This window comes from Salvelinus fontinalis, chromosome 10 (genome assembly GCF_029448725.1).
Source record: "Salvelinus fontinalis isolate EN_2023a chromosome 10, ASM2944872v1, whole genome shotgun sequence".
NCBI lineage: Eukaryota > Metazoa > Chordata > Actinopteri > Salmoniformes > Salmonidae > Salvelinus > Salvelinus fontinalis.
In genome coordinates this window covers 21,504,427-21,530,778 of record NC_074674.1, presented here as the reverse complement: position 1 = coordinate 21,530,778, position 26,352 = coordinate 21,504,427, and the positions used below count along the sequence as shown (strand labels likewise).

At 43.9% G+C, this 26,352-nt stretch overlaps 1 protein-coding gene across 1 annotated transcript in view; it reads left to right on the top strand.

Moving 5' to 3' along the window:
• Positions 1 to 585: 585 nt before the first annotated feature.
• LOC129863810 (high affinity cAMP-specific and IBMX-insensitive 3',5'-cyclic phosphodiesterase 8B-like) overlaps positions 586 to 26,352 on the top strand; it is an 81,753-nt gene continuing 55,986 nt past the window's right edge. Inside the window, exons 1-2 of the mRNA XM_055936086.1 lie at positions 586 to 1,480; positions 26,188 to 26,244. Coding sequence (XP_055792061.1) covers positions 1,199 to 1,480; positions 26,188 to 26,244 — 339 coding nt within the window. The 5' untranslated portion in view covers positions 586 to 1,198. The remainder of the gene's footprint in view (positions 1,481 to 26,187; positions 26,245 to 26,352) is intronic.

The window sequence follows — 26,352 nt, the reverse complement described above, 5'->3', positions numbered from 1 at the left end:
TCTCTCGCTCTCTCTCTGTCTCTCTCTCTCTCTCTCTCTCTCTCACACACACACATTTTTTAAATTCAAATGATTTGCTATTTTCTGTGTTTGTGTATGTTTATGATTGCAGTGGCAGGTGAAATAGACAATAATTGATAGCCTAGAGACACATTTACAGATCATTAGTGCATGTGTTACTCACTAAGTTTTGTCGGACGTCTCTACTTGGACACCTATGGATATTGTTCCAGTCTTCCAGTTGCTGACCAGTGGTGACCGGCTGTGATGGTGCGTACTGGAGAGGATGACAGAACAGCAGCCTATACAATCATTATTTTCCCTTTTGTGCTTCACCTATTTGCACATCGTTACAACACTGTATGTAGGCCTAATATGACATTTGAAGTGTCTCTATTCCTTTGGAGCTTTTGTGAGTGTAATATTTACTGTACATTTTTTGTTTGTTTCACTTTTGTTTATTATCTATTTCACTTGCTTTTACCAATTTACACATATGTTTCCCATGCCAATAAAGTCGTTTGAAATGAATTGAATTGAAGAGTGAGAGAGAGTGTGTGAGAGAGAGCAGACAGAGATAGAGAACTAAGGCCAACGAAATGCGATGGCCAGATAGTGAAGACATGAGCGAGTGTGATCCAGCGATTTCATGCGCGTTTGTCTTCTTCCAACCAAATATGATTTGGATAGGATGAGAAGAGGAGCGTCTTTGTTGACATAATATAAGGACAGCCTGGTGGTTACAGATGGTTACGTTCGCAGGATGGGCTATAGCCTATAGGCTAGAGAAAATCATTTCATTAATCGACATTATTGCGAGCCATGATGGAATTACATAACGCCTATATGCTGCAGTCTATAATAACGTAAATGATGCTCTTTTCTCACTGAACGACTGAATGTGAAACGCAGCAGCAGCAGGACAGATCGCAGAGGAAATCACATTGAGCTCCACATAACGAATCGAGGAGCCGGGAGCATGCATGAATTAACAGAGTCGAGGGTTCAGCGGCGATACTAAAGAGATGAAGGAGCTTTCGTTCTCCCCTTGATGTGTTCAACCGGCCACTGGGGAGAGACAACCAGGAGCAGCCGATGCTCCGAGAGAACAGCAGCCGCAGCGCCAGACATCGGCGAGAGTGATAACTCAGCGCTGTTTACTGTCATTTGAGAGCTGGCACCGGACCCGCGGCGAGGCATGGGCTGCGCTCCCAGCATCCACGTCTCCCAGAGCGGTGTGATCTACTGCCGAGACTCGGACGAGTCCAACTCTCCGCACCAGACCACCACCATCTCGCAGGGCACCGCGGCCACCCTACATGGGCTGTTCATCAAGACGGACGCGGCCGATACCATCTCATCCGTCATCACCTACCAGAGCAGGCACTCCGGAACTAACTCTCAACGAGAGAGAAGAGAGAACAGCCGGGGACACATCTGCATCGAGGCGGAGACCCAGACCAGTCACACCAGTGTCAAGGTAGATAGATTCGCTCTTTCACAATCACAGGGAATGAATCAATCAGTTCACGTAGGCCTGTATTCTGTTCAGCCGAATTCCCGACCTGTTCACAAGGCCAAACATTGTAGTATCGTATCAATTAGCTGCTCCTAATTAAAACCAATTATCCATGAAGCTTATTCCGTCTTGCGTGGTGGGATAGCTAGACTGATATCATTCATGAATAACGTTTTGTGTTCATGGAAGGTCTTATTATTGTTTGTTATCTATCTATGTGCAGTCAGTGTGTTGAGGTAGAATTAGCAAACGGGTTTTGTTTTGTTTTGGGGGCATACCCTATAGGTAGCTCGTCCATTCCTGGAGTGATTCATCGGATCATACATAAACTATAGAGATGGAAGTTCTAGTCTGGTAAGATTTGTCAGTTGGCGTCATCATGACAACAACTTTTCATTTCTGAAAGGTTTAGGGTGAGTGAGAGCGTGATTGAGTGAGTGAGTGACACCATGGTGAAAGTGCCATGCACGATAAGAACATTATAAATAACCCTCACCCTTTTGGGTAGTGTACGTTTTTTAACATAACATCATTTTAGCATTATGTCTTGATGAGCACATGTTCAATTTAATTAAAAACATGTTTTCAATCTCAAGAAGTTAAATAAGAAAAATGACTATAGTAAGTGCCTATTAACTGCCAAAGAAAGTAACAGGGTTGACCGTTTCACCTTAAATCAGCCATAAATCCTCTTGTGACAGGGTGAATGGAAGCTAGTTGTGTGCAACAGAGGGACAATTTAACCTTTTACTGCAGTGGGCTAAATCAGGGTCACACAGTGTTTCTTGGTAGTCTTAAACAAATCTACTTTGAAACCAAAACATACACCTCACACACATGGTTATGGGCTTACAAAAGAAGACACCTGTACCATGTCAGATATAGAGTTGAAATGAATTACATTTTGAGTTTGCATCCCAATATTACACTTTATATACGTCACAGAAGACTGAAATATATATATATATATTTAAATGAGCGTAGAAACACTAGATTTTTGGCTGTAAAAGAAAATAATATATATATATATATATATATGTATATATAGAAAATATCAATAACAACCCACATATGAGGCCACTAGTCATTTGACTGCAGGAAAGGGCTACTGCAAGCTTCACAAAAAAAGCATGTAATTGTTAAAACATTCATAGCCAGTCTATCTATGGGTAACAGGTTTTTTTTATTACAAAACACCAGAAAATTGCCAAAAAAGAGTAGAACCGGCTCACCTGCTTTTTCACTATAATTTGACTATTAGATGTTTATTATATTTCATTTGAAAAAAAAAAATTAAGGAATAGATTCACGATATTAAAATGAGAATTCACGCAAAATGGTTTACCTTAAAATGAGGAACAGTTTTTTTTGTGACTTTTTTTCTGCCCCCCCACCACTGTTATTTTTTGGCTGTTTCACCATTGAAGGGATGGTTCGAGACTTTGTCAATGAGGCCCTTTGTCTACTTCCCCAGAGTCAGATGAACTCATGGATACCATTTGAATGTATCTGCGTCCAGTATGACAGACGTTAGAGGTAGTTTCGCAAGCCAATGCTAACTAACTTTAGTGCACTGACCTCCAGTGATTGCGCTAACGCTAGTTAGCAATTGTACAAACGTTAGATAGCAACTTCCTTCAAACTGCACGCAGAGACGAAAATGGTATCCACGAGTTCATCTGACTCTGTGGACGTAGATAAAGGGCCTCTTTGCCAAAATCCCGGAATTATCTCTTTAAGGATTCCAGCTTTAACATGAATCACTAATCACATTAAATAATCATCTTCAGAAATAACTTTGTCAAAGCAACAACATAACTAGGGGCGTTATAATGAAGGTGAAAACTTGTAGAAATGTTGGGGTTAATAGGTTTAAATCTTCAGAGAAGTCACAGATGGTGCACAGAGAGACAAATCAAAATGCAGAATTTTGGCACTTTAGCAAGTCTTTATTCAAATAAAAAATCAGAATTATTGAATTCTCCATGTGGTCTATATTAAAAGGCACTTCATTTAATATAACAGGCTTTTAAAAACCAATATTGGTGTGCAACTTCTACTTAAAATACCCAAAGGATGAAAAAAGGACTCATTTTGTCAAACGACCGTTCTATGAACTCATTGCTCAAAACTCTTAAGTGACACTTTGAACCCTCTGAGGCTCAATCATGCTTAATAAAGCAGGCATAGGTTTGACACTGTTGGGTAGGTGTACTTTCTGCTCTCTGAGGGCATAGGCCTGGGTTGCTGTCATGGATTATGTGACAAATGTATCAGGGTACAAACAGCGTTATACAAATAAAACATTATTGACTAATTGATAGATAGACAAGCTGACTGATTAATTAACTGACCGGCCGACTGACATCTCTCATTTGTAATGTCATCAGTATGACACAGTGTTATGTGGGTCGTATAACAGAGGGGTAACGGACTTCGCAAAGGGTGTCACCGAGAGTCTAGTGACAAAGTAACATGTGACGTGACAGGGCTGGCTGGACTGGATGACATGTGGACATCTGAGAAACGGGTTGTAAACATGAGGAGCATGTCAACACACACTGTGTGTCTGTGTGCCTGTGTGCCTGTGTGTCTGTGTGTGTTTCTGTCTGTGTGTTTGTGAGGAAAGCATGAGGGCAGACCGACGCAACGTCATCACATTACTGAACTCCTTTCACCACTTCCAATGAGGCTGAGGTAACCGTTCACGTTCACATTGTGGCTCGTCCATTCCAATGGATATCAGGCCTGAATGGGGCCGATTCGGACCCACGTTTACATAATTGTCTAGCACAATGGGAGGGAGGCCTGTGAAGCCGTACCTTGTGAAGTGTAATGATATACGATGGCTTATTGTCGTTACGGCCTAATAACTGAATGGCCTTTATAGATCTGTATCATGAGTTGAGGACAGATGAGAGATAGAGAGAGGGAGACTCTTTCTCTCGCTTTCTCTCTCATGGTACGAGAAGGAATCATTGATGCTATTGAGTGTTGAAGCCCTGGTGTTGAGCTCATTCTATTCCCTACAGGACCTCAGTCATGTTGTTGATAAGCCACCCAAACACTGGTGTGTGTGTGTACGTGTGTATTTGTGTGTGTCTGTGTAAGAGCAGTTGTTGTTTACCCCTGTGGACAGAGCAACAGTGCAGGGTTGTGAAGTGAATAGTCACATGTGAGAGGGCTGATGATGTCGGGCTTTACTCTGTACACTCCAGGGCTTCTCCCACAGTCTGTCCAGTAGGGAACCTCCACTCTGTGGATGCAGGGTTTTGTTACAGCCTAGCACTAACTTGATTCAAATAATCAATGGAAGATTAGTCTATATTCTTTTTAATAACAGGTGTGATGTAGTGCTGTAGCTCCTTGAGTAAACTGTGTGTAACCTAACGTAGCAGGCGTAAAATAAATATATATACTGTTGGGGGAGGTTCTCTTCTGCACTGTTTAAAAAAAAATGTAACAACATGTTTATTGATTTTTCTTCTTTAACAAGACAGAAATAAGCAGAAATATGCCATGAAAAAAATAACAGCAAAACCACATCAAAAGTTAACAGCAACAACAAATAAATAAATTATAAAACATCTAAGACAGAACAAAAGTGTTACAGAAGCATAAAACCACCAAAATGACATTTGGTCTGATCTAATAGGATAGAACATATTTGGGACACATTTCAGATGAAACACAACGCCACAAGCCAATCGGATATCTCTCACCACCACCCCACATGCACACAAATCATAGTACACTACCCAGAGTTCCATTCGTTAGCCAATATTTCACCCACATCACTCTGCTCAACAAAATCTCCAAATGGTCCACAAACCTTTTCAAATGTGTCTTGTTTACACTTAACCGTATATGTTATATTTTCCATCGTTAGGCAAGACGACATTCCCCTAAGCCATTGGGCAATACTAGGCCTGTTCACACTTTTCCAGGCAAGAGCTATGAAGCGTTTTGCTTGCAACAAGCACAAGTGTTTGTACTTGGTTCTTTAGATGAGGATTGATTGGGTAGAACCCCAGGGTAAACACTTTGGGATGGAGAGGCAATTTTACTGATACTATTTGGGATATCATATGTGATACCTCCTTCCAAAAATCTAGAATTTTCTCACAGTCCCACAGACAATGAACCAGAGATCCTTTAGAGTGATTGCACTTGTAGGATACAGTGGGGAGAACAAGTATTTGACACACTGCCGATTTTGCAGGTTTTCCTACTTACAAAGCATGTAGAGGTCTGTAATTTTTATCATAGGTACACTTCAACTGTGAGAGACGGAATCTAAAACAAAAATCCAGAAAATCACATTGTATGTTTTTTAAGTAATTAATTTGCATTTTATTGCATGACATAAGTATTTGATCACCTACCAATCAGTAAGAATTCCGGCTCTCACAGACCTATTAGTTTTTCTTTAAGACTCATTACCTGTATTAACCGCACCTGTTTGAACTCGTTACCTGTATAAAAGACACCTGTCCACACACTCAATCAAACAGACTCCAACCTCTCCACAATGGCCAAGACCAGACAGATGTGTAAGGACATCAGGGATAAAATTGTAGACCTGCACAAGGCTGGGATGGGCTACAGGACAATAGCCAAGCAGCTTGGTGAGAAGGCAACAACTGTTGGCGCAATTATTAGAAAATGGAAGTAGTTCAAGATGACGGTCAATCACCCTCGGTCTGGGGCTCCATGCAAGATCTCACCTCGTGGGGCATCAATGATCATGAGGAAGGTGAGGGATCAGCCCAGAACTACACGGCAGGACCTGGTCAATGACCTGAAGAGAGCTGGGACCACAGTCTCAAAGAAAACCGTTAGTAACACACTACGTCGTCATGCTCAAGCCAGCACATGTCCAGGCTTGTCTGAAGTTTGCCAATGACCATCTGGATGATCCAGAGGAGGAATGGGAGAAGGTCATGTGAGCTTTTTAGAGAGCTTTTTGGTCTAAACTCCACTCGCCGTGTTTGGAGAAAGAAGAAGGATGAGTACAACCCCAAGAACACCATCCCAACCGTGAAGCATGGAGGTGGAAACATCATTCTTTGGGGATGCTTTTCTGCAAAGGGGACAGGACGACTGCACTGTATTGAGGGGAGGATGGATGGGGCCATGTATCGCGAGATCTTGGCCAACAACCTCCTTCCCTCAGTAAGAGCATTGAAGATGGGTCGTGGCTGGGTCTTCCAGCATGACAATGACCCGAAACACACAGCTAGGACTACTAAGGAGTGGCTCCGTAAGAAGCATCTCAAGGTCCTGGAGTGGCCTAGCCAGTCTCCAGACCTGAACCCAATAGAAAATCTTTGGAGGGAGCTGAAAGTCCGTATTGCCCATCGACAGCCCTGAAACCTGAAGGATCTGGAGAAGGTCTGTATGGAGGAGTGGGCCAAAATCCCTGCTGCAGTGTGTGCAAACCTGGTCAAGACCTACAGGAAATGTATGATCTTTGTAATTGCAAACAAAGGTTTCTGTACCAAATATTAAGTTCTGCTTTTCTGATGTATCAAATATTATAAAATTTATAATATTTATCAAATTTTTGTTTTAGATTCCGTCTCTCACAGTTGAAGTGTACCCATGATAAAAATTACAGACCTCTACATGCTTTGTAAGTAGGAAAACCTGCAAAATCGTCAGTGTATCAAATACTTGTTCTCCCCACTGTATATGTGGAATTGTACTATTAAACGTATTTAACTCAGCAGGGGTTACATAGGTTCGCATCAACCAATTGTATTGCAATAGTTTTAGCCGAGTATTCACAGTCTGTGTCTGAGCCTTAATACATATGTTGATCCCATTCGTCCAAGACTATGTCCTCCCGAATATCTTCCTTCCAAGAGTTCAGTTTGTGCCTAGAGAATTCAGTTGAGCCAGACTCATATTGTATAGAGCTGAAATTCTACCCCTACCATTACAATGGGTTGAGATGGTATTTTCTAAAGTGGACAAAAGGGGTTCTGTTAGATTTTGGTTTGGGCAGCCGTGAGGAAGCTCCTTAGCTGTAAATATAACAAATATTTAAAAAAAAAAATAATAATTCTAGGAATGTCATATTTTGCTATGAGTTCTTCAAATGACATAAAAATACCTTCTTTATACAGGTCTCGAACTTTCCTTGATCACTTGCTGGACCATAGTTGGAAACCCAGATCAGCTCTCCCAGGAGGGAAACTGTGGTTTCCTCAGATAGAACTAAAACATGACAAAGAATGCGTTTCACCAATGAACTTCTGCACCTCATACCAAACGTTGATCGTATTAAAACAAAGGTGTGTCTTGTTATCAGCTGAGTAAATGTAGAGGTCAAGGGGGGATTTGTGTACAACTGAAGACATTTCCATCTCCATCCACGAAGGGAGAGACTCGGAGGAAAAATAGTACATAGGAGTGCGAAGCTGAGCTGCCCAGTAGTACCACTGGATAGTAATGCAAATGGAGCCGCCCTCTGTCATACGGTAGGTACAATAAGGACAAGTGAACTCTGGGACATCTGTTATTCCAGATAAATATCATGAACATCTTTTTAAGCCTTAGAAAGAGGGATGGAGGTGGCGGCAAGGGAATGTCCTAAATAGGTACAACAGTTTTGGGAGAATGTTAATCCGGCCAAATACAGATATAGGTGAAGATGACCATCCATCTATCGATTGAGTTATTGAATCTACGACAGGGTCATAGTTAGTTGAGACTATGAGGTCGATCTCTGGCGCAATATGAATGCCGAGATATGTAAAGCATTCCATTGCATTAAAAAAAGATGTCAGAGGTGTAGGTCTACGTCTTTCCTCCTCCTTTAGCATCATATTTGAGGATTTTGCATTATTTATTTTGTATCCTGAGAACGCCCCAAACTCTTTGATTAGGTCCAGAATTGCGGGTACGGAATTGCACAAGTCTGTAAGAAACAAAATTACATTGTCTGCATAAAGGGCAATTCGATGTTCCATCTGATCTATTCAGATACCTGAAGTATTGGGTTGGGACCTAACAGCTATGGCTAGGATAAACAGGAGAGGCGAAAGAGGGTAGCCCTGCCTAGAACCCCTGCAGATGTCAAAAGGTTTAGATTCTGAATTAGTAGTAAGGATCTCTGCAGTGGGATTTGTATATAGTATCTTCATCTATTTACAAAAGCTCTTACCACAACCAAAACGAGTTAACACTTCAAAAAGGTAGGGCCTCTCAACCCTGTCGAAGGCCTTCTCTGGTCCAGCGACAGGATCAGTGTCTGATGACCCAAATCTAGCATGTAGAACATTTATCACTCTCCTAACGTTATGAAATCTTTCACAACCTTGAATAAGGCCATTGTGGTCTCTACCCAGCACATCCGGGAGAAAACCCTCCAACTTCCTCGCAAGTGCTTTACAAAGAACCTTAGTGTCAGAATTCAAACTTGAAATAGCACGATAGGAATCACAATTTCGTATGCAGCTTTCTAGGTTTTAGGAGCAGAGTGATCAGAGCTCCTCTCAAAGAAGGGGGCAGGAGACCAGTTTCGTAAGATTTCAAAACATCTCCAGGAGGGGAGTGCAGTTTGTTCTTAAATCTCTTGTAGATGTCAATGGGCAGCCCATCTGGGCCCGATGCCCTCCCTGCCTTTATACTATCAATTGCATTGGGCATTTCCTCCACAGTCAGCTCAGCATTAAGAATGTCCTTAGATTGGAGTTTCCCAATATTTCAAATGAATCTATCTAAAAACTAGCCTGGGTATCAGTTTCAGGAGGATACTCTGATGCATTTAATTTTTCAGAAAAGGATTTAAAGGTATTGTTCATCTCCCGAGGGTCTACCGTCACAGCTCCCCCTGCATCCTGAATTGATTGCCCTCTCTTCCTGCTACTGTTTGATTCGCCAGGCCAACAGCTTCCCAGCTTTTTCGCCCTAGTCATAATATGATTGGTTAAGTCTCATTAAGCTTGTTGCAGCTCTACCTGCAGAAATTTTGTGCCCTGAGCAAGAGCAACACCTTGTGTGCACCTGTGGAATTAGTCAGGAACATTTCTCTCTCCAGAGTTTTAATTTTGTTTTCAAGTAATTTCATTTTTTGATGAGTATTTGTTGACTTGGAGCTGATTAAAATTTATAATTTGACCCCTTATGAAAGCTTTATAGGCTTCCCATCCAGTACAAGCTGAAGTCTGTGTTGTATTAATTGAAAAGTATAGGTCAATTTGCTGTCCAATGTATTCTGTAAAACTTGTATCTTGCAGCCATTTAGGTTGGAAGTGCCATTTAGGTGGAACACCAACTAAATTAGAATCGGAATATATAAGAGATGCTGGAGAGTGGTTAGAGATGACAATGCTATCATAGAAGCAATCTTCAATTTTAGAGCTAAATGCTGCAGAGATCAAAAAATTGTCGATTTGGGAATAGGTCTGGTGAGTGCTAGTAACAGGAGTACTCCACATCATCTGGTTTCATTTCTCTCCAAATCTCTATTAAGTTTAAATCCTTCATAACGGATAAATTCTGGCTCCATCTCCAGAGCCTCGGGAAGCCACCACTCTAGGAATGAGCAAGCATCACTCCCCTCAGCGCCTTCGGGGAGATGTACTAGTCTCAAGTTCCATCTCCTGCTGCGGCCCTCCAAATCAACTAGTGTATAGGTAAGCGATTCAACCTTTTCCTCAAGAGCGGTGGTCGTTGCCTGCAGGGCTATAATGTTGTCTTCGGTTCCAGAGATGCGTACCTCAGCCTGAGAGATTTGCCCAGCACATTCTTTGACTTCCTTTTTAACGTTGTCCACTGCTGACAGTACATTTTCAGATTTGTAGAGAATTCTGTATTCATATCTTTGATGGCCTTGAGGATATCTTTGGAGCTAATGGCACTGCACTTGTTTATCGCCTCAGTCCTGCTTCCACCACTAGCACATGAAGCTAGCATGGCGCCTTCTTCCTTAGACTCTAAACTTTCACTCGTTAAGTCTGGCTTTTTGGTGTGACTTTTCTTTGTCGGCATTGTGGGTTTCAGAAGCTAATACACTATTACTGCCTTTCCTGGTACATTAAGCTTAAGGGTGAACTTTTTTCAGGATTTCTTTCAAATTTGTAGCGGAGCTAAAAAAAAAGATATGATTGATCAGCTCTGCGCCATACCAGAAGCTGTCTTCTGCACTGTTGAACCAATCAAGTAAATGTGGAGGAGGAGTTAAACTGGAGTGTTACTTTGTTAAAACTTCTTAGGGCTAGGCCCCTTTTTTCTCCACTTCCTGTCTGAATGACGTGCCCAAAATAAACTGCCTGTAGCTCAGGCCATGGAAACACTTTTAAGTTTGTAGAAATGTTAAAATAATGTAGGAGAATATAACACAATAAATATGGTAGGGGAAAATCCAAAGAAAAACCAACCAGAATTGTTTGATTTTGAGAAAACATCCTCTTAGAAATGTAATTCCTATGGCTTCCACAGGGTGTCAGCAGTCTGTGTTCAATGTTTCAGGTGTGTAACTTAAAAAACGAATAAGAAATATCAGTTATAGCAGAAGGACACAGTCTTGTAAATTCTTGTTTGCGCGCGACATAAAGACATTACACACCTGCTAAAATCGGTTTCATATTGAACATAATTCTTTCCGTAAGAAATATTATAGTTTAGTTACATTTTAAGGTATCTGAGGAGTAAATAGAATTGTATTTTGACTATAGATTTCGTATTTCTTTCTCTGCATGTTGAACGAGTGGATTACTCAAATCGATGGCGGCAACTAAACAGACTTTTTGGGATATAAAGAAGGATTTTATCTAACAAAACAAAACTACATGTTATAGCTGGAACCCTTTCAATGACAAATCAGAGTAAGATTTTCAAAAAGTAAGTGAATATTTAATCGTTTTTTGTGAATGTATGAAACCTGTGCCGGTGGAAAAATACTTTGATGTGGGGTGCCATCCTCAAACAATCGTATGGCATGTTTTCACTGTAATAGACAGTGCAGTTAGATTAACAAGAGTTTAAGCTTTCAGCCGATATAAGACACTTATATGTACATAAATGTTTAAAATCCATAATATTTATGATTATTTATTTGAATTGTGGGCCCTCCAGTTTCACCGGAAGCGGGACTCCAATCCCTAAGAAAAGCTGAAGTCGCATCATAGACTCTCGTTCCATTTCCCCTGAAATCCGGATGCATCCGGGTGTTTCCGACCCCGCAGTGTGTGCACTGTGTAACACATTTTTGTTTTGTTTTCTTAATATCTGTGTAAGTAATGGGTCTTGCAGGTCCATGGTCTTCAGGAGTGTTGACCTCATTTCTACCTCATATGTAACCTCTGTCACATGCTCACAACTCATCTCTCACACAAACCCTCTATACAAGTCAGCTAGCTGCCCATCACTTTCCTGACTCTCTCATGACTTTCTATCTCATGTATGATGTCGTTGTTGTTGTTTTTCTAAATGACTTGTCTTTTTAAAGTTGCTTTAAAACACAGATTATTTATGTAATGAATAGCGCTATTAAAGTTGAATACATTATTATTTATTATTACTTCAGGAGGCTCTGCAATCGTTGCCTGACGCCTCAAACTGAATTATTACATTTTAGTCATTTTATCAGACGCTCTTATCCAGAGCTTGTGGTTAAGTGCATTGCTCAAGGGCAAATCGTCATATTTTTTTCCACCTAGACGGCTCGGGATTCGAACCAGTGATATTTCAGTTAGTGGGTAAGGAGTGGGGGAAAAAAGGTCTAATGGTCACCACACATGCCAGTATTTCATATGACAGAAATGTAAATACAGTTGAAGTCGGAGGTTTACATACACCTTAGGCAAATACATTTAAACTCAGTTTTTCACAATTCCTGACATTTAATCCTAATAAAATGTCCCTGTCTCAGGTCAGTTAGGATCACCACCTTATTTTAAGAATGTGAAATGTCATAATAATAGTAGAGAGAATTATTTATTTCAGCTTTTATTTCTTTCATCACATTCCCAATGGGTCAGAAGTTTACATACAGTCAATTAGTATTTGGTAGCATTGCCTTTAAATTGTTTAACTTGGGTCAAACGCTAAAGCGTTACAAAGAAACACGTTAGAGTCTAATCCTGAATGCCGGTGTCTATTTCACAATCCACTGTGCACTACTGTCTCATCAGCCAGCCAAGCACTTTATGAACTTGATCTCCACTATAAAAAGCATCTAGACATTATCTCAAATTTCTTTTAGACTAACATTTTGTTTTCAACAGCGGAGATTTGTATAAACCTTGATGTCTGTCTCTCTGACATTTTCAACATTGTTTCAATATTCAAATTCAACTGTCTTGGTTTGTTTAGTCCCAGCGTCCTTAGCTTAGTGGTGAGCTTTGAGGGCACTGTGGTGTTGAAGGCTGAGCTGTAATCAATGAATAGCATTATCACATAGGTGTTCCTTTTATGGAGTGTGAAGTGCAATAGAAATTGCATCATCTGTGGATCTGTTGGGGCGGTATGCAAATTGGAGTGGGTCTAGGGTTTCTGGGATAATGGTGTTGAGGTGAGCCATGACCAGCCTTTCAAAGCACTTCATGGCTACAGACGTGAGTGCTATGGGTCAGTAGTCATTTAGGTAGGTTACCTTGGTGTTCTTGGGCACAGGGACTATGGTGGTCTGCTTGAAAGATGTTGGTATTACAGACTCGGTCAGGGACAGGTTTAAAATGTCAGTGAAGACACTTGCCAGTTGTTGAGCGCATGCTCACAGTACATGCGCTGTATGTTGTGAATGTTGACCTGTTTAAAGATCTTACTCACATTGGCTACAGAGAGCGTGATCACACAGTCATCCGGAACAGCTGATGCTCTCATGCATGCTTCAGTGTTGCTTGCCTCGAATCAAGCATAGAAGTCATTTAGCTCGTCTGGTAGGCTCGTGTCACTGGGCAGCTTGCGGCTGTGCTTCCCTTTGTAGTCCGTAATAGTTTGCAAGCCCTGCCATGATCTGACGAGTGTCGGAACCGGTGTAGTACGATTCAATCTTAGTCCTGTGTTGATGCTTTGCCTGTTTGATGGTTCGTCGGAGGACATAAGACATCACTACATGTATATTTTTTCTGTATAACATAAAATAGCATTAAAAGTTTAAAAAATGATCACAAGGATTGACTTTCAAAAGTAAATTTTCATAAAAGAAAATAAATAAAAACATATAAAAAGCCAGGGGTTACAGTTGTGTAAACAGTTGTGTAAACTTCTGATAGTGTTCTAAGAATACAGTGTTTTTTTTGTTATTGACTAGTTCTAGAGATTTTATTAGATATTGGATTTCAATTCAAAATATATTGCATTCAGGGACAGTATTCAAATATTTGTTTTTGTGTCTCTAAAATTTACCGGAGAGAAAAAAGAAATGAACGACTCACTCAGTGCTTTTGTTTTTATTTTAATAATAACATATGACGTCCTCCATTGTAAATACATGTTAGAGCTGTCGCTCTCCTCATCCTCGGAAGAGGTGAGGAGAGAAGGATCTTCTGACCAAAATGCGGAGTCTGGGAAATATGCCATCTTTATTATTAATTACGATGGTCACGAAACAAAAACACTTTAACAAACTACAAAATAAGAAAACGACGTACAACGGAACCTGAACATAAACTTACATGGACAAACGTAAACTCACGAACAGGAACGGACATCAAAACGAACGAACAGCCAAACAGCTCCATATGTGAAAAAAACATCGACAACACGATAGACATCACAGGAGACAATCACCCACAAACACACAGTGATAATGCCCTACCTAAATATGACTCTTGATTAGAGGAAAATGCAAACCACCTGCCTCTAATCAAGAGCCATACCAGGCACACCGAAACCAACATAGAAACAGATAACATAGACTGCCCACCCAAAACACATGCCCTGACCATAAACACATAAAAAACAACATAAAACAGGTCAGGACTGTTACAGTACCCCCCCCTCAAGATGCGCACGCCGGGCGCACAAGCACAAAGTCCAGGGGAGGGTCCGGGTGGGCAGTTGACCACGGTGGTGGTTCCGGCTCAGGACGCTGTCCCCATACCACCATAGTCACTCCCCTCTTCTTTCTACCCCTTCTAATGCCCACCCTAACACTACCTTCCCCTAAATAAACAGCTAGCACCAGGACAAGGGGCAGCACCGGGACAAGGGGTAGCACCGGGACAAGGGGCAGCACCAGAACAAGGGGCAGCACCAGGATAAGGACCATCACTGGGACAAGGGGCAGCACCGGGACAAGGGGCAGCACCGGGACAAGGGGCAGCACCGGGACAAGGGGCAGCACCGGGACAAGGGGCAGCACCGGGACAAGGGGCAGCACCGGGACAAGGGGCAACACCGGGACAAGGGGCAGATCCCGGCTGAAGGACTCTGGCAGGTCCTGTTTGGACGGCTCTGGCAGGTCCATGCTGGCTGACGGCTCTCTACGCTCATGGCAGGCTGACGGCTCTTGACGCTCATGGCAGGCTGACGGCTCTCGACGCTCATGGCAGGCTGACGGCTCTCGACGCTCATGGCAGGCTGACGGCTCTCGACGCTCATGGCAGGCTGACGGCTCTCGACGCTCATGGCGCTCTGACGGCTCTGGCTGCTCATGGCTCTCTGACGGCTCTGGCTGCTCATGGCTCACTGACGGCTCTGGCTGCTCATGGCTCTTTGACGGCTCTGGCTGCTCATGGCTCTTTGACGGCTCTGGCTGCTCATGGCTCTCTGACGGCTCTGGCTGCTCATGGCTCGCTGGCGGCTCTGGCAGATCCTGTCTGGTTGGCGGCTCTGGCAGATCCTGTCTGGTTGGCGGCTCTGGCAGATCCTGTCTGGTTGGCGGCTCTGGCAGATCCTGTCTGGTTGGCGGCTCTGGCAGATCCTGTCTGGTTGGCGGCTCTGGCAGATCCTGTCTGGCTGACGGCTCTAGCGGCTCCTGTCTGGCTGACGGCTCTAGCGGCTCCTGTCTGGCGGATGGCTCTGTAGGCTCATGGCAGACGGGCGGCTTTGCAGGCTCATGGCAGACGGGCGGCTTTGCAGGCTCATGGCAGACGGATGGCTCAGACGGCGCTGGGGAGACGGATGGCTCAGATGGCGCTGGAGAGACGGATGGCTCAGATGGCGCTGGGGAGACGGATGGCTCAGATGGCGCTGGGGAGACGGATGGCTCAGATGGCGCTGGGGAGACGGATGGCTCAGATGGCGCTGGGGAGACGGATGGCTCAGATGGCGCTGGGGAGACAGATAGCTCTGTAGGGAGGAGAAGGAGAGACAGCCTGGTGCGTGGTCTAGGCACCGGCTGCGCTGGAGAGGAGGAAACAGCAGGAGAGAGAACCCGGAGAGACAGCCTGGTACGGGGGGCTGCCACCGGAGGACTGGTACATGGAGGTGGCACCGGATATACCGGACCGTGAAGGAGGACACGTGCTCTTGAGCACCGAGCCTCCCCAACCCTACCAGGTTGAATGAACCCCGTAGCCCTGCCAGTGCGGCGAGGTGGAATAGCCCGCACTGGGCTATGCAGGCGAACCGGGGACACCACCTGTAAGGCTGGTGCCATGTACACCGGCCCGAGGAGACGTACTGGAGACCAGCTACGTTGGGCCGGCTTCATGGCACCCGGCTCGATGCCCAACCTAGCCCTCCCAGTGCGGCAAGGTGGAATAGCCCGCACTGGGCTAAGCACGCGTACTGGGGACACCGTGCGCTTTACCGCATAACACGGTGTCTTACCAGTACGACGCCTTCTACCTCCACGGTAAGCACGGGGAGTTGGCTCGGGTATCCTACCCGGCTTTGCCACACTCCTCGTGTGCCCCCCCCCAAGAAATTTTTGGGTCTTACTCACGGGCTCCCAACCGCGTCGTCGCGCTGCCTCCTCATACCAGCGCTCCTGGGCTGTGGCTGCCCTCTTCTCCTCCTTAGGACGGCGATATTCCCCTGGTTGAGCCCAAGGTCCTCTACCGTCCAATATCTCCTCCCAAGTCCAGAAATCCTTATTTCTCCGTCGAGCATTCCCATACCGCTTGGTCTCTGTATTTTGGTGGGTGATTCTGTTAGAGCTGTCGCTCTCCTCATCCTCGGAAGAGGTGAGGAGAGAAGGATCTTCTGACCAAAATGCGGAGTCTGGGAAATATGCCATCTTTATTATTAATTACGATGGTCACGAAACAAAAACACTTTAACAAACTACAAAATAAGAAAACGACGTACAACGGAACCTGAACATAAACTTACATGGACAAACGTAAACTCACGAACAGGAACGGACATCAAAACGAACGAACAGCCAAACAGCTCCATATGTGAAAAAAACATCGACAACACGATAGACATCACAGGAGACAATCACCCACAAACACACAGTGATAATGCCCTACCTAAATATGACTCTTGATTAGAGGAAAATGCAAACCACCTGCCTCTAATCAAGAGCCATACCAGGCACACCGAAACCAACATAGAAACAGATAACATAGACTGCCCACCCAAAACACATGCCCTGACCATAAACACATAAAAAACAACATAAAACAGGTCAGGACTGTTACAATACAGGAGTCTTATTGATACACGCTCCAAAATAACTTCACAGAGTCACACTCATGAAAAAAGTGTATAATAGTTTCTCCTTCTTTATCACAGAAAATGTCCTCTACGTCCATGTATTTTTATAACAAGTTATTGAAAGGGTACATTTTGTGCAAGATTTTAAAGCTTCTGGATGGGGTGTGTACGTACGGTCACTGTGGGTACGACATCATCGATGCACTTCTTGATGAAGCCAGTGAATGATGTGGTGTACTCCTCAATGCCATCGAAAGAATCCCGGAACATATTCCAGTCTGTGCTAGCAAAACAGTCCTGTAGCTTATCATCTGCGTCATCTGACCACTTCCTTATTGAGCGAATAACTAGAACTTCCTGCTTTAGTTTTTGCTTGTAAGCGGAAATCTGGAGGATAGAGTCAGATTTGCCAAATGGAGGGCGAGGGAGAGCTGTGTACGTGTCTCTGTGTGTGGAGTAAAGGTGGTCCCGAGTTTTTTGCCCTCTGGTTGCCCATTTAACATGCTGGTAGAAATGAGCTAAAGAAGATTTAAGTTTCCCTGCATTAAAGTCCCCGGCCACTAGGAGCGCCGCCTCTGGATGAGCATTTTCTTGTTTGCGTAAACATGTGTTTATACTTCAATATGTTTATACTTCTGTGTACATAATTAAACAAAATCATACATTTTAAGTATTGTAAAAGAGATATTGCGTCTGTCATTATTACTTAAGTTGGTATAGCCCAGAGTGATAAATTAGGCTACAGACAGTAGGCTATGCAAGCCATTCAAAGGTAGTGTTTGCCCTCTATAGGGCATAAGAATGAATGCCCGACACACGCAAGGTATCTCCTCAGAGTTACTTGTCATGCAAGTAACGATGCAACGTAACGAGTTACCTTTAAGCGTAATGTTCCCCAACACTGTTGATGAGTCTGTTGTTTCATGCAGACCATGTAGAATCTGATCTATAACTTCACCATGTTAGATCACACTGCATGATAAGAAGACATTGTATAATTCAAATACCATGACTACACATAATCCTGAATTAATCATGAATAATGATGAGTGAGAAAGTTACAGAGGGTCAAAGATCATACCTCCCCTGTTATTGGTAATGGTGAGAGGTTAGGATGTCTTGGGATTATGATCTTTGACCTGTAGCTTTGTCACTCATTGTTATTCACAAATAATTCAGGATTATCCGTAATCATGGTAGAATCCATATTAATGTAGAAGTGTTTCGAAACATATTATATTCTTATTTACTATAAAAGGGACTCAAAAATGACATAATACATTATTTCCCATTAATTTCTATTGGGCCCAAAATTATTTGAAACACACCAAAACAAACAGCAAATGCATCCAACAAGTTTGTAGAGTCACAAGCTTGGTGTAGTCATTGCGTGATAGTAATATGGGACCAAAAACTCAACTTTTGGTGACTTTTTTTATTAGACTCTTTAAGGGTGTCAATAATTTTGACCTCTGCCTTCAAAAAAAAAAGTTACACTTTTTAAACAAAACCTCTTTCTCTGAGCAATTGTAAAATACTATAATTTTCAAATTATTTATCAAACAATATAGATCAGTATTTGAATGATTTATTTTATACTGTCATTTATGATAATTGATCAAGGGTGTCAATAATTCTCGGACCCCACTGTATGTAGGTTACTCACTGTAACTGTAAGTGAATGTCATTGTGAATGCAGTGAGAGATGTGTACCTGTCGTTATGATGCAGTAATGTGACCTTGATGGTTGCTTATGGCTTCATATTTCCTGTCATGAACACACACACACACACACACACACACACGGTACTCTGTGTTCTCTGTTACAGTATAACACAGCCTGTTCTATATTCAGGACGGACGGACGGACAGACAGGGAGGCAGGGAGGCAGGCAGGGAGGGAGGCAGGCAGGCAGGCAGACAGGGAGGCGGGCAGGCAGACAGGGAGGCGGGCAGGCAGACAGGCAGGCAGGCAGGCAGGCAGGCAGGCAGGGAGGGAGGTAGGCAGGCAGGCAGGCAGGCAGGCAGGCAGGCAGGCAGGCAGGCAGGCAGGCAGGCAGGCAGGTAGGTAGGGAGGCAGACAGGCAGGCAGGCAGGGAGGGAGGCAGGCAGGGAGGCAGGCAGGCAGGTGTCAGCTACCAGGTGGTCTGATGAAAGGCTAGAAGAGATTTTCGAGTGGAGAGGATGCATCTGTTTTTTTGTTTTTGTGTGAGAGTGTGTGCTAATGTATCTGAGAGCTTTCATAGTGTTTTGTTTTTTTATCTGGGCCAGCGCTACAACACACACACAGCACTGTGGACGCATATAGGCCAGAATAAATGGACCCTACATGAAAAGAGAGAGAAACGGAGAGAAAGAGAGAGAGAGAGAATAATGCTATAACCGGTCTCTGCTTAATAGTGCTGAGCTATTAGTGTTTTTTTTAGGTTGGTTCGGTTTCAGGTAGATTATTACAAAATAATAATGTTTTTTCGATTTCGGTCTTGATCTTTTTTTACGTTAAATGCATCATGAAATATTGACACTACAATGATTTTAGAGCTTTTTAATGGAAATTTCAAAACGAATAATTGTGAACATTCAATTGCCAAAACATTGAAAATATTCCATTGTCTCTGTCAGGTCCACATTGGGTAGACATCGATTGAAAAATAGGAAATGATTATGAAATAATAAAATATTAAAGTTGTGTATATTACTTTGTTTTATTTGATGACTTTATTATTTTTAATTCCTTAACTGACTTGCCTAGTTAAATAAAAATAAATAAAGTAGATAAGGCATACTTTCACAAACTCTCTGTCCCTCTTGTCATTGTGTTTTGTACATTCCTCTCTTGTAACAGTGTTCCTCCTCCTCTTCAACCGAAGTGAAATGACATATTTTAATTAAACAAGACGGAAAAAACACGAAACGAAAACACTTGAATAATTAACAAAATAACGTTGACAAACCTGAACATACGAACTTACATACAACACGAAGAACGCACGAACAGGGAAAATAGACTACACAAAAAGAACGATGTACAAACAAACCGAACAGTCCCGTATGGTGCGACAAACACGGACACAGGAGACAACCACCCACAACGAACACTGTGAAACAACCTACCTTAATATGACTCTCAATTAGAGGAAACGCAAACACCTGCCTCTAATTGAGAGCCATACCAGGCAACCCTTAAACCAACATAGAAACAGAAAACATAGAATGCCCACCCAAACTCACGTCCTGACCAACTAACACATACAACAAACTAACAGAAATAGGTCAGGAACGTGACATAACCCCCCCCTTAAGGTGCGAACTCCGGGCGCACCAGCACAAAGTTTAGGGGAGGGTCTGGGTGGGCATCTGACCACGGTGGTGGCTCAGGCTCAGGACGAGGTCCCCACCCCACCATAGTCAATCCCAGTTTGCTAATCTCCCTCAGAATGACCACCCCTCTATTCCACCCACCTAATCTATGCAACACAAAATAAAGGGACAGCTCCGGGACAAGGTAGCTCAGGACATAGAGGTAGGTGAGAATAGAGAGGTAGATAGAGAGGTAGCTCAGGATAGAGCGGTAGCTCAGGATAGAGGGGCAACTCCGGACTGAAAGGCAGCTCCGGACAGAGAGACAGCTCTGGACTGAGGGGCAGTTCTGGATTAATGGCCGCTCTGGGCTGAGGGGCAGCTCATGACTGGCTGACGGCTCTGGACGCACATGGCTGGCTGACGGCTCTGGACGCTCATGGCTGGCTGACGGCTCTGGACGCTCATGGCTGGCTGGCGGCTCTGGACGCTCATGGCTCGCTGGCTGCTCTGGCAGATCCTGTCTGGTTGGCGGCTCTGGCAGATCCTGTCTGGTTGGCGGCTCTGGCAGATCCTGTCTAGTTGGCGGCTCTGGCAGATCCCGTCTAGTTGGCGGCTCTGGCAGATCCCGTCTAGTTGGCGGCTCTGGCAGATCCTGTCTAGTTGGCGGCTCTGGCAGATCCTGACTGACGAATGGCTCTAGCGGCTCCTGACTGACTAACGGCTCTGACGGCTCGGGACAGACGGGCGGCTCTAATGGCTCGGGACAGACGGATGGCTCAGACGGCGCTGGGGAGACGGATGGCTCAGACGGCGCTGGGGAGACGGATGGCTCAGACGGCGCTGGGGAGACGGATGGCTCAGACGGCGCTGGGGAGACGGATGGCTCAGATGGCGCTGAGGAGACGGATGGCTCAGATGGCGCTGCGGAGACGGATGGCTCAGATGGCGCTGCGGAGACGGATGGCTCAGACTGATCCTGTCTAGCGGAAGGCTTTGGCTGCTCCTGTCTGGTGGAAGGCTCTAGCGGCTCCTGTCTGGCGGAAGGCTCTGTAGGCTCATGGCAGACGGGCGGCTTTGAAGGCTCAATACAGACGAGCAGTTCATGCGGCGCTTGGCAGACGGACAGTTCAGGCGCCGTTGGGCAGACGGCAGACTCTGGCCGGCTGAGACGCACTGTAGGCCTGGTGCGTGGTGCCGGAACTGGAGGCACCGGACTGGAGACACGCACTTCAAGCCTAGTGCGGGGAGCAGGGACAGGGCACACTGTACTCTCAAAGCGTACTATTTGCCTGGTGCGTGGTACCGGCACTGGTGGCACCGGGCTGAGTGCACGCACATCAGGACGAGTACGGGGAGAAGGAACAGTGTGTACAGGGCTCTGGAGACGCACAGGTGGCTTAGTGCGTGGTGCCGGAGCTGGTGGTACTGGGCTGGGGCGGGGAGGTAGTGCCGGAAATACCGGACCGTGCAGGCGTATTGGCTCCCTTGAACACTGAGCCTGCCCAACCTTACCTGGCTGAATGCTCCCCGTCGCCCGACCAGTGCGGGGAGGTGGAATAACCCGCACCGGGCTATGTAGGCGAACCGGGGACACCATGCGTAAGGCTGGTGCCATGTAAGCCGGCCCAAGGAGACGTACTGGTGTCCAGATATGTAGAGCCGGCTTCATGGCACTTGGCTCAATGCTCAATCTAGCCCTACCAGTGCGGGGAGGTGGAATAACCCGCACTGGGCTATGCACACGTACAGGAGACACCGTGCGCTCTACTGCGTAACACGGTGTCTGCCCGTACTCCCGCTCTCCACGGTTAGCCTGGGAAGTGGGCGTCCCCTCATATCTGCAGTTTTGGGCATGATTCTCCGGTCTCCAGCCTTGCTTCCTTGCTGCCTCCTCATATCGCCGCCTCTCTGCTTTCGCTGCCTCCAGCTCAGCTTTGGGGCGGCGATATTCCCCTGGTTGAGCCCAAGGACCTTTTCCATCCAGCTCGTCCTCCCAATTCCAGTAGTCCTGTGTATTACGCTGCTTGGTTCTGGTAATTTGGTGGGTGGTTCTGTAACGGTGTTCCTCTTCGGTTGAAGAGGAGGAGTAGTGATTGAACCAAGGCGCAGCGTTGTGAAATGACATATTTTAATTAAACAAGACGGAAAAAACACGAAACGAAAACACTTGAATAATTAACAAAATAACGTTGACAAACCTGAACATACGAACTTACATACAACACGAAGAACGCACGAACAGGGAAAATAGACTACACAAAAAGAACGATGTACAAACAAACCGAACAGTCCCGTATGGTGCGACAAACACTGACACAGGAGACAACCACCCACAACGAACACTGTGAAACAACCTACCTTAATATGACTCTCAATTAGAGGAAACGCAAACACCTGCCTCTAATTGAGAGCCATACCAGGCAACCCTTAAACCAACATAGAAACAGAAAACATAGAATGCCCACCCAAACTCACGTCCTGACCAACTAACACATACAACAAACTAACAGAAATAGGTCAGGAACGTGACATCTCTCATGCGGTCTATGCGTTCTGTGTGTATCTAACCTAACGTAGCAGGTGTAAAAGTGTATCCGCCCAGAGATCTGTATATAATGATAAGATGCTCATGCTTCCGCTCTTACAATGGGAGTCATTTTCCCAAAGGCGGGAAGGCAGGTGACAAGCTTACGTCCAAAATAAGCCCATAGAAACTCATTGGGCTTATTTTGTACAGATTTTGGCGAGAGTAAAACCTCTTGCTTCACCTCTTCCTCTCTCATCCGTCTCTGCCCGAGCCAGAAGAAACAGGCACGTTTCTGCACTGAACTAGGTTGAATATTTGATTAAACTCCCTTCAGTCCAGCATCCCACATAGTTCTTGACTTGATTTCTCTCATGAATTAGTTGATTTCTCACACACCACAAAATCAAAATGGAATTCAAGTAATTGAACCGACATCGGTCAATTAGTTGTTTAATTTAAAAAAAAAGTAAAATAATTTTGGTTAATCGCTCAGCACTACCTCTAAAGGTTCTAGAGTCCAGTCACTCTATGACAGTGGTTAGATGAGAGACTGCTGCCTGTTGTTTTGTCCACACACCCTCTAGTCTATACCCTTCAATACACTCTCTATACACCCTTCTATACACTCTCTATACACCCTTCTATACACTCTCTACACTCTTCTATACACTCTCTATACACTCTTCTATACACTCTCTATACGCTCTATACACCCTTCTATACACTCTATACACTCTCTATACACTCTATACACTCTCTATACACCCTTCTATACACTCTCTACACTCTTCTATACACTCTCTATACACTCTTCTATACACTCTCTATACGCTCTATACACCCTTCTATACACTCTATACACTCTCTATACACTCTATACACTCTCTATAAACCCTTCTATACACTCTATACACTCTCTATACACTCTATACACTCTCTATACACCCTTCTATACACTCTCTATGCACTCTATACACTCTCTATACACCTTCTATACACTCTCTATACACTCTCTCTACACCCTTCTATACTCTCTCTATACACTCTATACACTCTCTATACACCCTTCTATACACTCTCTATACACTCTCTATACACCCTTCTATACACTCTCTATACACTCTATACACCCTTCTATACACTCTCTATGCACTCTATACACTCTCTATACACCCTTCTATACACCCTTCTATACTCTCTCTATACACTCTATACACTCTCAATAAACTCTCTATACTCTCTATACACTCTATACTCTCTATACACTCTCTATACACTCTATACACCCTTCTATACACCCTTCTATACCCCCTTCTATACACTCTCTATACACTCTATACACCCTTCTATACACCTTTCTATACCCCCTTCTATACACTCTATACACTCTCTTTACATTCTCTAAACACTCTCTATACACTCTATACATTCTTCTATGCCCCTCTCTGTCCTCCTACATCGACATGGTTCAGGAACCATATCAGACACAGGGACAGCGCACAAGAGACCTGATGAGCTCATTGTTGGCACTAATCGCCATACATTGTTGGCCATACATCAGATCCTAACTGATGTCCCCACAAACAAACACAAACAGTCCCTTATCCATTGAATATGACTGCAGAGCTGGCCTCATTCAACTCTGTAAGGGAGGCCAAGAGGGACAATTAACACAGTACTGAGTCAATGAGCCGTGATGAGCTGTGATAAACAGATAATGACAGGTGTCCAGAGAGGCACAGAGACAGATATGGGTCAACGTGAAATACTGCATATGTGGAGACTTGAGATGTCATTGCCACCGGTGTGGGTCGTTCAACGAAATTAGTGCCTTTTGCTTCCCTTTGGTAATTTAAGGAGAAATTGTACACCAATATTGAATTTTAAAAGCCTGTTATATTAAATGAAGTGCCCTTTAATATAGACCACATGGAGAATTCAATAAATCTGATTTTCAATATGAATAAAGACTTGCTAAAGTGGCAAAATGCAGCATTTTAACATGTCCCTCGGTGCACCATCTGTGACCTCTAGGAAGATTTTAAACCCCTTAACTCCAGCATTTCTCCAAGTGTTCACCATCATTGTAAAGCCCCTAGTAATTTTGTTGTTTTGACAAAGTAATTTCTGAAGATGATTATTTATTTCATGTTGATTCATTCACGTCTGTCCCTCATGTTGAATGTCAACCCTGTTACGTGAACTGAATTTTCATTTTAATATGATGAAACTATTCCTTTTAAAATATTTATTAAAAAAAAAACATTGAACATGTCAAATAGTCAAATCATAGTGTAAAAGCAGGTGAGCTGGTTCTCTTCGGCCATTTTCAAGCATAACACGTCAACCCTCTTACCCATAGACAGACAGGCTAGGAATGTTTTTTTTATTTTAAATGAACAAATAAAAAATAAGCTTGCATTCAATTGCCCCTCTCTGTTGTACACAACTAGCTTCCATTCACCCTGTCACAAGAGGATTTATGGCTGATTTAAGGTGAAATGGTCAACCCTTTTACAGTCAACCCTGTTACTTTGTTCGCCACTTAATAGGCACTTTTTATAGGCTTTTAAAAAATGTAACCTCATGAGAGGTTGAAGTGGAACATGTGTTCTTTATGACAGAATATAAAAATTATGTGAAATCAAACATGTTTTTTTCACCAAGTCACAATTCTCAAAAGACACCGAATTGGTGAAAGGACTCATGTGCATGTTATTTTTGAACCTGCGTTAGCTCCAGTCTATCAACAGTGTCAGTACTGCTCCTCCACAAGGCATTACTCACATACACCTGTCTGTCTGTATCCCTTAATACTCTTTAAAGAGGCTTGTAACAGACCTGGTCTTGTTACGTCACTAATAGTGTGAGTGTGTGCGCGGAACATCCTAAGCCATTAGTCGATAGTCCAGTAGCCAGAAATCATTCCTGCTATAGTTGATACAGTGACATTGCTCAGTAAGCTAACCAAGGTTTGCTGAAGAGTGTAGAGCTTCGTTTTTTTTTACTGAGGAATACCTGCTTATGGAGTATTAGCTGGTTGAGAGAGAGAGAAAGAAAGAGATAGAGAGAGGGGGAAAAGCGATAGCGAGAGAGAGGTTCAGGGCATGTATGGTACCTGAAGAAGAGAGTAAAATGGTGAGCAGTACTCTTTTTCTATGTTTCATTTTTTACTCCTGCTCTCGCGTCTGTTTTTACTCTTGCTATTCATTGTTTTGTTGTTTTTGTTTGAGCTTGAGCTCATTCCATCTCTCTCTCTCTGGTTGTGTTCCAGGTATCAGCCACAGAAGAATGCATAGGACCTATGCGACTGACCCAAGAACCTATTCAGGTAAAACTGCACTTTACATTCTTCTGTATTTCTCCTGATAACAGCATGCTCCAGTTTAGTGCCCACCGTCCGTCAATTATCAGGAGTCTGCTGTATTTTGTTATGCAA